This window comes from Notamacropus eugenii, chromosome 4, assembly GCF_028372415.1.
Source record: "Notamacropus eugenii isolate mMacEug1 chromosome 4, mMacEug1.pri_v2, whole genome shotgun sequence".
Taxonomy (NCBI): domain Eukaryota; kingdom Metazoa; phylum Chordata; class Mammalia; order Diprotodontia; family Macropodidae; genus Notamacropus; species Notamacropus eugenii.
Window position 1 is genome coordinate 233567475 of NC_092875.1, and position 13428 is coordinate 233580902.

The 13428-nt window shown below is 34.8% G+C and overlaps 1 protein-coding gene across 8 annotated transcripts in view; it reads left to right on the plus strand.

Moving 5' to 3' along the window:
- The window catches only part of PPP4R1 (protein phosphatase 4 regulatory subunit 1), a 96365-nt gene that overhangs the window by 24697 nt on the left and 58240 nt on the right, over positions 1-13428 (plus strand). For all 8 annotated transcript variants that reach the window (XR_011966039.1, XR_011966040.1, XM_072604232.1 and 5 more), the window contains 6 exons: positions 393-535; positions 2317-2463; positions 7489-7596; positions 7732-7797; positions 9929-10087; positions 13301-13428. Coding sequence is in view for 6 of the 8 variants with exons in the window: in XM_072604232.1 (XP_072460333.1) it covers positions 393-535; positions 2317-2463; positions 7489-7596; positions 7732-7797; positions 9929-10087; positions 13301-13428 (751 nt within the window). In the remaining 2 variants the exon portion in view is untranslated. The remainder of the gene's footprint in view (positions 1-392; positions 536-2316; positions 2464-7488; positions 7597-7731; positions 7798-9928; positions 10088-13300) is intronic.

Sequence of the window (13428 nt, forward strand, 5' to 3'; positions counted from 1 at the left end):
CTGCCCTTACTGGTATTTCTTTATCATTCATCATGCTATCAGTTGTATTTGGTCTAACCCCAATCACCTAGTTAATCCAGACTACATGCCCTGATTCTCTTTGCTTTACGACATCTGCTTCATGGAATTTGAATGGGAAAATTATAAAGAGAGGGTCCTACTTAGGGAATTGATCCATTGAAGATTCTTTATAGCATTTAGAATTGATGAGACAGTTTTATTTTCTTAGACTGTCTTCTGTTCTAGGAAGGCACAGGATCTTTCTAAACACTAGACCAAAGAGAATCAACCTTGACTTCAAACTTGAATATATAGTATTGCTATAAAGAATTTGCTTCAGTAGAAATTCTTTTGAATTTGTTTGTTTATTAACATTTCTGTTATTTTAATAGAGCCAACTGTGCGAGCTGAACTGATGGAACAGGTGCCTCATATTGCATTATTTTGTCAAGAAAATCGACCTTCAATCCCATATGCTTTTTCCAAATACTTGCTGCCTATTGTGGTTAGATATCTTGCAGATCAGAATAACCAGGTAAAATTTCTATATAAATACTTATCTGTTCTTAAAGGGAAATGTGTTTAGTATGACCTGATAGTAATGGATCTAAATCTGGGTAGTTTACATTTTCCTCTCTTGGGTTGTGCCATAGGCTGACTTCTCTTCTCCCTCTATGTTATTTTTCTTGGTGAGCTCATCAGCTCCCATAGATTTAGTTATTTTCTCTATCTGATGAGTCTCAGATCTCCTTATCCGGTGCTTGCCTCCCTCCTAACTTCCAATCTCAACATTTCCAACTTTTTATTGGACATCTTGAATTAGATGTTTTATAGACATCTTAAACTCATCATGTCTGAAACTGAACTCATTATCTTTTCCCCAAAATTCCTTCCCTCTTTCTGATTGCCCTATTAATGTCAGTGGCCCCATCATCTTCCCAGTCACCAGGACTTTCTACCCTAGGAATCATCTCTCACTCCTCATATCCAATCTGTTGCCACAACCTATCAGTTTTACCTTTGTAACCTCTCTTGCATATGCCTTGTCTTTTCTGTGTCATGGATCACTATTCTAGTATAGGCTTTTATCACTTCATGCCTAGAATATTAGAGCAGCCTGCTAATTGGTCTTCTACCTTTAAGCATCTCCTTCTGTAGTCTTTCCTCCACTCAGCTGTCAAATAGATCTTCTTAAAACACAAATTTAACCATGTTATTCCTATCCCCCATGCATTTATTGAGTAGGATTCAGTAAATTCCAGTGACTCCTTGTGTTGTCTCCAGGATCAAATATAAAATACTCTGTTTAGCATTCAAAGCCCTTCATAAACTGAGCCCTTCCTACTTTGCTAGTTTCTTACATCTTATTCATGCCATGTATCCTAAAGTCCAGTGAACTGCCTCTTTGTTGTTCTTTGTACAGTACACTCCATCTCCCAACTCTTTACATTTTCAGTGGCTATCCTCCCATATGTGGAGTTTTCTTCTTCCTCATCTCCATCTCCTGGTTGCACTGGCTTCCTTAAAGTCTCAGCTAAAATCTCCCTGTCTACAGGAGGTCTTTCCTCAATTGACTTCAGTGCTATTCCCTTCCCTCTATTATCTCCAGTTTATCTTGTACTTAACCTTTTTTGTACAAACTTGTTTTAATGTTGTCTCGCCTATTCGACTGTGAGCTCATTGTGATCAGAAATTGGTGCTTTTGGGGGTTTGGGGGGTTGATTTTGGGGGTTGGTTTTGGTTTTTTGGTCTTTCTTTGTATCCCCTGTGCCAAGCAACAGTGCCTGGCACGTAGTTGGTGCTTAATAACTGCTTGTTGACTTTTTTTTTCTCTCTGGTTGCATGGTGTCTTTTCAGAAAGAGCCACTTCATATCTTTAAATAATTGTTAATAAGACTTCTTGACCTCAGCTAAACCCTAAATCATTTTGTGTGTAACTCTTTGTGGGAACATAGTAACTTATTGTTGTTGCAACAAATTTTAGACTGATTATTTGCAGTACCATAGAGGAAGATTACTTTTAGCTTTGTATGTGTATTTGCCAGCTCAAGGAGATCCCTGTAATGGCTATCTTTTATTATATGGCAAAACATTAAATGAAAAGGATATATATGGTCTCCTGAAATCATTAAAACAGAATAGTAGATTTATTACTATTTAAATTGGTGAAAAAATAGGCAAAGTTCTTTTCATCTGAAAGGTTCTATTGGTGGTTGAGTTTTGAGTCCTTTGATTTCAGAAATAAGTCAGTTTGTTTATGTTGTGCATTAGAAATGTGTCACCTATTTACTTTCTGTTTTGATGGTTTTTCTTTAGGTGAGAAAAACAAGTCAAGCAGCTTTGCTGACTTTGCTAGAGCAGGAGCTTATTGATCGATATGATGTGGAGACCAGAGTGTGCCCAGTTCTTATAGACCTAACTGCACCAGATAGCAATGATGATGTGAAGACTGAAGCTGTGGCAGTGAGTAAATGATGCATCTGAATGTTACACCCTATGATATTTGAAGAGTAATTGAATATGGTTTTCTGTTTTAGTAAGATGTGTTTGTAAGTTTTCTGTTTAATATGTAACATAAAGATTTCTATAGTATGTGAAATTTGTGTCATATTTGTTGATGTATCAGTAGTTTGACATGTCTATTTAAACTAGTCACAAATTATTGAAATTTAATGAGGAGAGAGATGAATTTGAAAGAAGAGACAATAAGCTGGTGTCTTAGGGAAAAAAGGATGAAAAATAAGGAATGGATTTTTTAAAAAGTGACTCTTACACCCTCTTTCCAGATAAAACTGTCTAAAGATGTTGTGCTGCATTTTTTTGGTTGATTTAAGAGAGATTTTAACTGCAATTTGTTGCCTTGGGTGCTGATGAACCTAACAATGTGATGCCACTGCAGTTACTGCATATATGCTTTATTCTTTGATGAAAATTTATTTACATTTGTCCTGGGTTTAGTTTTTTCCCCCAGAAGGGCATATTCACAATTCCTTTTCACTTTCCAACTGTTACTTTTTAGCTTTATGAAACAATCCAGTAGTTGTTTTGTTTTTTTTACTTAAAGTTATTAGTATGGTAGAACTCTTAAGACAGCAAATAAATTTGTCAGTTACCAGAATTTAATTAACTTTTTAAAAAAAGAATAAACTCAGGTCTGTGTATGAAAAGTCACTTTAGTACAACTATACCAGATTAATTTTTTTTTTTTTAATTGCAATAATTGCATCCCCTGCACTGAGACCTTAAGGAGAGTAAAGAATGGGATAGTCAATCTTTGCCTTGAGTTGCTTGTATTGTCAGTTAAAAAAACATACAAGTTTACAATTAGAAAACAATAAATGGAATTAAATGATCTAATCAAATGAAAGATTTAATACTAAGGAATAAAAAGAAATAAAATGCACCTGATATCCTTTTAAAAATTATCCTTTGTTAATAGAGCTGTTTGCATCATCCCTTTTGGACATGATTTGCTTCATTAAATACTCTGGTTGATAGTTAATTTATTCCAATGTTGAATTAAATTTAATTTTTCATTCAGAAGGCTTTTATTGTTCTTATCATCATTTTATCATTGTAGCGTATGCTTTGAAGTATCAGTTACCACTAATTTTTAGCTGATCAATAATAGCCTTGACCTGATTGTTATTCTACACTGAATACAGTTGAAATTTAAAAGTGAATCTTTGTTTCAAAATATATTTTTGATATAGTATCTTAAGGATTTAGAATCAGTTTCTTCAAAAAGATGATAAACCACAGATAAAATTTACGTTTTGCTACCACTCTATTATGAATTGGTAGGTAATGTACTCTGCTGTGATTTTCTAGTTAAATTTTTTTCTTAATATGTGTTATGAAAATTAATCTGCCTCTCAGATTAGTTGAAAGTAAGGTTATCTTTTTTCATCTCTGAATAAGCAAAAAATATAAATATGGAAGAAGCTTATACTTTTTGCGTGTCTTTTAATCTTTGGGTCTAAGGATGAATTTTTATTTATCATACTGTAGTCTATGTTTAATTTTTTAAAAGTTGATAATTTAAATATCCCTTTTTAATGTTTATTATATAGTGAGTATAATGGTTATTTGATGGATAACGAGTCATGTCTTACCAGATAACTGCAAGGTTGAGGGAAAGAGAGTTTTAGAAATGTAATGCTAGAGGAAGAGCTAAGATTGTAGTACAGCTGAGCTCCCACCAAAACCTCCATACAGATATAGAAATCAGTCATTTTCCAATGCTGGATTGACACAGAGAGGCAAATAGAGAGATCTGGGTTGGAAGTCTAGCCAGGAATAGCTACTCAAAGCATTCCAAGTGCAAGATAAGGCTGTGCATCAGTGGTCAAGAAGAGGTTCCAAATCCAACAAAGGTGGATGCAACCTTGTACAGGGTATAAAAATACATGCTCACTGCCCAACTGTAGACATGAATGTGATGTATACCAGCCTTGTGGGGTGTGCTGCTCCAGGGTAAGGGGCAGTTGTGGATCCTAGACTGTGTACTGAGCAAGAAACAGTCTCTGACACCAGGATTACACTGGAGTTACAATTCCATCCTCCATCCCACTCTGAAGCCTGCAGTGAAATAACCAGGGTAGGCATCAGACCAAAGTAGTTGTGCAGATCTTTCTGGCCACCTAATGGTGGCTGAGTTCAACAGCAGTCTGTTGAAGTTCCAGATGAGGCAAACCCACACCCAGGTCAGAAAATATTAGAGCTCAGATCAGGAAAACAGAAATTGAACTGAGCCCCTAGTCAGACCATTTTAGGAGTACTGAAAGTTTGTATGTTCTCAGCCTGAAGAAACTAGTAGCCTAACCAGCCTAGACATTCGCCCTAGAAATATGAAGAGCCCAGCCCTAACATAAAGTTCAGAGTCAAGAAGTAATCTTGGAGATGAGAAGAAGAATCCCCATAAAAAGGTATTAAGATGACAAGGATATTTAAGACAAATCTAGAAGAAGAAAATCACTCCAAAACATATTAGTGAAAAATACATCCTGAGTACAAATTCAGCTAAAATTCCTAAAAGAGATAAAACAAGAATTAAAATATTTTTATAAATTAAATGAGTGTGCTAAAGGAAAAATATATAAAAATAAAAACAACTGACATGGAAAACACATTGAGGAAATATAATTTAAGAATCATTGAACTTTCAGAAAAGCAGGACCAAAAAAGAACCAAAAAATCATAAAATAAAACTGCCTAAACTTTAGACCCAGAGGACAAAGTGGAAATTAAAGAAATAATCCGCTGATAACCTCCTGAAAGAAAACCCAAAATGAAAACTCTTGGGAACATTATTACCAAAATCAAAAACTTCCAAGTCAAAATTACTGCAAGTGGCCAAAAAGAAAGAATTCAGGTACCGAGTAGCCACTGTTGGAATCATACATTATTTAGCAGCCACCATTGTAAAGGAGTACAGAAAGCTTGGAATATGCCATTTCTGAAGCCATAGGATCTAGGCTTATAATCAAGAATAATTTACCCAGCAAAACTGTGTATAATCTTACAGGGGAAAAAGTAGACCTTTAATGAAATAGAGTACTTCCAGATATTCATGGTACAAAGAATAGAACTGTACAGAAACTTTGAAGTGGCAGGGCAGGAACTGAGATACACAAAAAGTTAAAAACATTAGTGACTGCTTATATGAGCCACTAATTGTTTACATTATAATTCGTAGTGATAAATGTGTCCCCTTAGAATCTTATCATCAGGAATCCTAGAATCCAATTAGACAGAGACTTGGATATACCAGTTCTTTTTGTGTTGTGATTATGTTAAAAGAGTGGATAAGGAAGGGGAGGAGTGGGGATTATCTTGACATAATTAATTGGAGTGCACTAGTTAAAGTTCATACAAGTAAGCAGGATAAAACAAGGAGAAGGAAGATGGGAAAAACAACAGGGAGGGAGTAGTCCTGAGCAAAATATAGTAAGGGGTGTGTGTGTGTGTGTGTGTGTGTGTGTGTGTGTGTGTGTGTGTGTGTGTGTGTGTGTGTGTGTGTGTGTGTGTGTGTGTGTGTGTGTGTGTGTGTGTGTGTCTGTGTGTCTGTGTGTGTCTGTGTGTGTGTCTGTGTGTGTCTGTGTGTCTGTGTGTGTGTGTGTGTGTGTGTAATAAGTGGAAACTGGGGGAGTCCTCATCATTGGGGAATGGCTGCACAAATTATATATATTATATAAGTATGATGAAATGCTATTGTGCTATTAGAAATGGTGAAGAGTGAGATAAGGAGGAACCAGAAAAATGTTTATGCAGTGAAAACAATACTGTTAAAAGGCAAATAACTAACTTGGAAGCTTTAATCTATCAATTGACTGATTACAATACCAGGGCACTGATGATGAAACGTGTTCTCTACCTCATACTAGAGAGGTGAAGGACTCACATTTTTTGGGACAGAGCCAATTTGGGAATTTGTTTTGTTTGAACTGTATTTGGTCGTAGTAGAGATTTTTTTCTCTTTTAAGAGGAGGGAAGAAGAGAAAGCAGATTTTAGTTGATTAAAAAAATTAAAAAGCAGTGGCGCTCATTTTTAAAAGTGTGAGCATCTCTCAGTCATCGGGGCGGGGCAGATTATTTAGATCATTTTCATCTTTTGATTCTTCATGACTTCTCTATTACTGCTTATTAATTTCTCCATATTAAAAGAATTAGCCAGAAGAAATAAAAGAAGACAGAATTCAGTTAAATTTTATATTCTTTAGCCAGTACAAGATTTTAATCATAAAATTACAGAATGTAAGAGCTGGAACAGACCTTAATGATTATCTTCTCCAGTCTGCCTTGTTTTACTGATGAGAATGAGACCCAGAGAGTTTATTATTTGCTTAAGGTTAGTCACATAAGTGGCAAAGCCAAAACTTGAATCTGGATCTCCTATTTTTCTGACATACATTGACTAAAATAAGGTTTTGTGATTATTTGTAGATTTAATGGGGCTTTTGAACATTTTAGGCATTTTATAAATTGTTGGTTGATTTTCATTCATACAAATATTCTTCTTCCTCCTCAAAGTAGAGTCATATTCTTAAGAATAATAATGCAAATTCATATAATGCTTTAAGATTTTCAGAGTGCTTTGCTTAAAACATGCCTGTGAAATAGGTAGAACATTATTAGTCCCATTGCACAGATAAGGAACCTTTAATTCTGAGAACTTAAATGATGACATGATCACATAGATAGTATTTCAGACAGAATTCAAACTTAGGTCTCCTGACTCCAGTGTTCCACCTAGTGTATCACATTTCCTAGTGGCTTATACTGCATGACTGTCTCTCTCTCTCTCTCTCTCTCTCTTTCTCTCTCTGTGTCTCTCTGTATCTCTGTCTCACACACACACACACACACACACACACACACACACACACATACACACACACAAAATGTTTGATTATGTAATTTAAATGAGTTAAAGCGTTTGTCCTTTAAGATGTTCCTAAGCTTATTATGGCTTTACTTTGCTCTTAGATCATGTGCAAGATGGCACCCATGGTTGGGAAGGACATCACAGAACGACTCATCCTCCCTAGATTTTGTGAGATGTGCTGTGACTGCAGAATGTTTCATGTTCGGAAGGTATTACAACTTAGGTTCTTTGAGAGTACAAGGTGGTAGTAGTAGTGTTCATGAATCACAAAAATTGGCTGATATAAAATGACATTGTATTAGACTTGCTATTTTGATATATCAGTATGATTTATTTCTTGGCAGGTCTGTGCTGCTAATTTTGGAGACATTTGCAGTGTAGTTGGGCAACAAGCTACTGAGGAAATGTTGGTAAGTGTTACAGTTAAAAAAGATTAAACATTAGAAATATTAGAAAATAATTTTAAATAAATTTCTGAAGTGCATGTGATACCGAAAACTTTTTATGCAAAAGTCTACAATTTTAATATGATTTTGTGCAATGAAAATGTCTAAGGTTTTCCTTGTAGCGCTTGACATATAGGATAAAGGATATTTTATAGGTAAACAATTGAAACAGTACAGTTTTTTGTATGAATATAATATATAAAATATTCAGATACCTTTTTATTGCAGCAATAATTTTCATTAAATTGATTTTATAGTTTTGTTTCTGTCTTTTTTACATTTAATACTAACAGTTTGTGGGAGGTTTCTTTTAACAGTAGAAGGACTAAGTATATCAATTGATGCAAAAATATTTTATTAAAATTTTACTTTGAAATAAAAATCTTCCTTCTATCTCTGCTTCATCAATAAATACACTTTCAACTAATGCAACTTAGTTCTTTAAAGTATTCTTAAGTTCTTGTCAATCTATTGCTAAAAAATTATTTATCAACTTTTGATTATCAGCCTGGCTAAATAAACTTGCTCTGTGATTGTTACATTAATTCAAACTCCTAAAATGTAATTTTTTAGTCACTCCCTCTTGTCCTTATCAGAATACTTTTTCCATTTTTTGTTTTATATTTAATAAACATAACTTACTTGATTAAGGTACTTTAAAATTTATAACATATTTTATATTATTTTATTTGAACCTCAGAACAAACCTATGAAGTTGGATAGATACTATAGGTATTTAGCACTCTAACCATTGTTACACTGGCTAATTGGTTAACATATGCTCTATTCTTCTGGTTCAGCTTTTCCACTTCACATAGATTGCCGTCTGCATAACTGGAGGTAATACCCACATAAAGGAAATCAGTCAACAAGCATTTAACCTCTCCTTTGTGCTAGGCATTGTGATAGGTCACTAGGATCCATTGGCATATTAGAGTATTATTTCACACAGGTCTTTCCGGATTTCTTTATATTCTTCATACTTGTTGCTCTTATTCTGTTATATCAGTTAATACACCACGATTTATTTGCTCATCCCCTTGTTGCTAGACATTTAGATTTTCTTCCCAGTTTTTTTGCCATTATGGTGCTGCAATGAAAGTTTCTGAACAGATAGTTTTTTATTGTTTTTTTCCCGTTAACATTTTCAAGGTATACTTCCAACAATGGAAATAGTGAGTCAAAAAGTATGATGGTTTATGTAATTTTTGCTTCATGCTAACATATTCTTGTGTAGGAAAAAAAAAAGTGTGCAATTTCACTAGCAATAAATGTATATCTACTTTTCTACCACTCTGCCAGCATTGAGTCTTATTACTTTTAATTACTTTGCCATTTTAGTAAATGTAAGGTAATACTTTATAACTTTTTATTGGATCATAGATTTAGAGATAGAAAGGAACTTAAAAGTAATTTAGGCCAACCTCATTTTACACATGAGAAAACTGAGATCGAGAAGTTAAGTGACATAGGAATGAGTGTCAGGGCCAGGATTCAAGCTCTTGTCCTCTCAAATCTAAATTTAGAATGCTTTCCATGCCACCACACTTACTCCCTGGTACAATTTGCCACTCTTTGATTTTAATGAGAAAGCATTTTTTGAATCTATTAACATTTTTTTTCCTTCTTCTGAAAGTTCACTCTTCATTTCTATGATCATTATGGACTGAGAAGTAGCCTTGTAAATTTGTAACTATCCTTTATATATTTTTGATATTAGATTTTTTCTATTTTATTTGCCATATTTTTCTTGATCTCTTGTTGTGTGTATGTGTCTATGTATTGTGATGCACTTCTGTCTTATCCCTAAAAATTCTCTCTATTTGCTGAATAGTGAAAAAGACATCTGAGGAAATGGTGTTCAAGGACTGGTTTGTAGGGAAAATAATCTTGTGATGTACAAGAAAACTACTAGCAAAAATCTCAATTACCTTCCATTTAAATAATTTAAAAAATAAATTTCCTATCTTTTTTTTTAAGTGGGGATTCCTTCCCTCCATGATGAAATATTAGTGGAAAAGTCAAACTGAATACCACCTACCTCCTCTATAAAATCGTGCAAGTAAAACATCCCTATTTTGTCTTCCCCATGTAGCTTCCAAGGTTTTTTCAGCTTTGTTCAGATAACGTGTGGGGAGTAAGAAAGGCTTGTGCTGAGTGCTTCATGGCTGTTTCGTGTGCAACGTCTCAAGAAATCCGTCGGACAAAATTGTCAACACTTTTTATTAATCTGATCAGTGATCCTTCACGATGGGTAGGATTTTGTTTTAATTAAATCTTTTTTTTTCTGCTAGTCTGTAAAGCATGTATTAAATGCCTGTCTCTTAGGTAAGGCACTAGCCCAGATTTGTTTACATTGAATAGATAGACTTTTAGGAATAGACTATAAAGCAGAAGAATGCCTTAGTCCCTCTAGTCCAGCTCCCTCATTTGATAGATTGGGACACTGAAGCCCAGAGAGGGTAAGTGACTTAACCTAATGGTCAAATGAGTAGCCAACCCAGGATTTGAGCTCAACATCCTTTGACTTCAGATCTAGTGACTCTTCATGGTGTCTTTCCTAACTGGTTGGATTCTAATAGGTATAGTTATACCTCCTAGAGACAGGATAAGTGGGTTCACACTTCTTGGAGATGGTCGAATTTGTATAGGCTGCAACATTTGTATATCTACCCAGCAGATATGACTCTTTGTGAAACTATGTTTGCTACTTTTGATTCTTCCTGGTCGTTAATCCATTGGCAGTAGTCCTGGTTGTGAATGGAGAACTACCTGAATGAGTTTCAGGTTATTTAGAACTTCTCTTCACATACTACCAGTCCTCCTCTTCCCCCTTGGAGTATATGCCTAGTACTGGAATCTCTAGATATGCACTTCATATAACTTGAAATTCTTTTCCGGAATGTTTGGACTGATTTACAGTCCCTCCAACAGTGAATTTTCCTAATTTTTAGTATCTCAGCTAAGTTAATATGTTGGGAGTTTTTAAATGTGCATTATAGAATTTTAGTCCATGAGATGCTGCTTATCTTGTCTCTAAATCCTTTGACATCTGTTCTCTCCTAATCTAGATTATATGTCTACTTTCTTTTCTCATTCCCAAATTTTAAAATGATGAGTTAATTTCCTTCATGTGGTTCCTGACATTTTTTACCCAGGCAACCAGTTCCTCCTTATTGGTGAAAATCAGATCTAAAATAGAACTTCTCCTTGTTGATTCCTTCTTCTTCTGAAGATTGAAATGACTGTTAAGACAAGTCAGGAAAGTATTACATATTTGACTTTTGGCAAGTTCTAGCACATCTGGATAATCAGTTTCCCTTTAATGTTCCGTTATGCCTCTGTGCCAGGCTTGTGGTCTGTTCGCCATGCTTTTTCTCTGTTTTTTCTTATCTCCAGATGATCTGTAATAATAAGCTGATGACGTTACTTGTATTTGCACCTCCATTGATCTTTACCTCTTTTATTCTACCACTATGCCAACTTCTTTTTATTTATACTGTTTTTTGAGAAGGGTTATGCCTTTTTCTGGTCACATTCCAGTCATTAATTTCATCTCACCAAGTCTCGGTTGATACTTACAAGGTCAAATTTGCTTTCTTTCATCATGATTTCTATTTCATCTTGTTTGTTGATCGCATTTTGTATATTAGAGTTTAGATATCTGAGATGTCTTGAGAGATTTTCTATCATCTTGGGTACAAGCCTCAGGAAAACAACACGTTTTCATTATTATTTGATTGACAAATAAGTGTCTCATTATTCTAGAATCACCAACCACCCTGACACCTCTCTTATTCTTTTGATCCTGATAAGATGTTCTATCACCTAACAGTGGTTGGAGAACTATAACATTTTTCTTAAAATGACAGATACTTTTTCTTGAATATTCAGCATCTTCTTTCTTGGGAAGAACCTCATGTCTATTTCTTAACCTCATACAATTATTGAAGCTTTGTGACATTCTATTCTTCCTCCTCTTGACATATAGTAGAAGTTCTTTATATATCTTCAGATCCTTCCCTTTACCCTCTATATTTGTTAGCCCTTCCATTTTTTTTTTTTTACAAGTAATTTCATTTTTCCTCATAACCTGGAGAATGGAAACAGATTCTTTTAGACAGTAATGTAAATGCTTTCTGGAGAAAATGGTACCTGAACTGAGCAGGGATTAGTTCTCAGGTATTAAATCTATTTTAAGTATTGCAAGGTGTAGCTAAAACATTGATTTAGAGGACAGGACAACGATGAGACTTAAATCATCCAGTTTAACTACACCATATACTAACCTCATCTGTATTTGAGAATGCTGTTAAAGTAAAATTATAGAGGGGATCTTAAATGACAAGGTCAGGAATAGTCTGTGAGGAACTACTAAAGAATTTTGACAAGAGGGTAACATCATAACACAGTACATTAGGAATATTGGAGGATGGATTGGAGAAGTGATAGCCTAGAGATAGGAAGGCCAGGCCATTAAGAAGATGTTGCATATTAATCTGTTGGAAGAGAGAGGAGTACCTGAACTAGAGTGATTGTAATGGGAGTGTAGGAAAGGGCCTACTTGCTTGAAAGATTGTGGTGATGGAGATAGGACTTTGCAACTTTTTGGATTGTGGGTAAGGAATATGGAAGAATGAATAAAATTTGCTCCAAGTTTGTGAACGTAGGAGGATGCCATTAATAGAAATACAGAATTTTAGAAAGGGGCAGTGTGGTAATATGAAAGAGATATAGGTACCATTTTAGACATAATGATATCCAATTGGAAATACCATCTGGCAGTTGGAAAGAAGAGTTTTAAGCATTCCAGAGTAGTTATGTATGAAGCTATAGAGAAGTAGGTGATAAATGAAGTAGAAGGAATGAATGATACCACCCAATTAAACTGCATGAAGAGGGTAGGGAAGAGAAGGCCTAGGATAGAACAGTAGGGAATACCCACTTGAAAGTGTAGTGGGAAGATGAAGGTCCTGCAAAAGAGACAGAGGAATAGTCAAGCCATGAGAGTGAAGTGTCATTTAGCTGCTTCCTGTGAGTGACAGAATTTTACATATTCTCTTCTCTGAGTGACTATTTTGTCCTAATGTTTTACAGTTTCTCTGTAGCTCAAACTCCAAATGTCCCAAATCCCTACAGAAATTTGGAAATTAAAAAAAAGGGAAAAGATGTGGAAAGTTAATCAACAATAAATTCATTCAAGCAGGAGATATTGATTAAGGATCTACTATGTGCCAGGCACTATGCTAAGCTCTGGGGATAAATTGAAATAGAGGAGGCAGAGTTTGTGGTCAGTGCTAATTGAATTAGTTTTTGAGCTATTCTCCTCTACCTTTTTTTCCAACTTAAGTATATTAAATATATGATCACGTTGTGGAAAGCAATTTATCTCCCATTATAAGCTTCCTTTGACAAAAATTCAGTCATATTTATATACTATTAATATGTTTTTTAAATTTTTTGCTAGGTTCGCCAAGCAGCCTTTCAGTCTCTGGGACCCTTCATATCAACTTTTGCTAATCCATCTAGCTCAGGCCAATATTTTAAAGAAGAAAATAAGAACTCAGAAGATATTGTGCTAGAAGAAAAGAACAG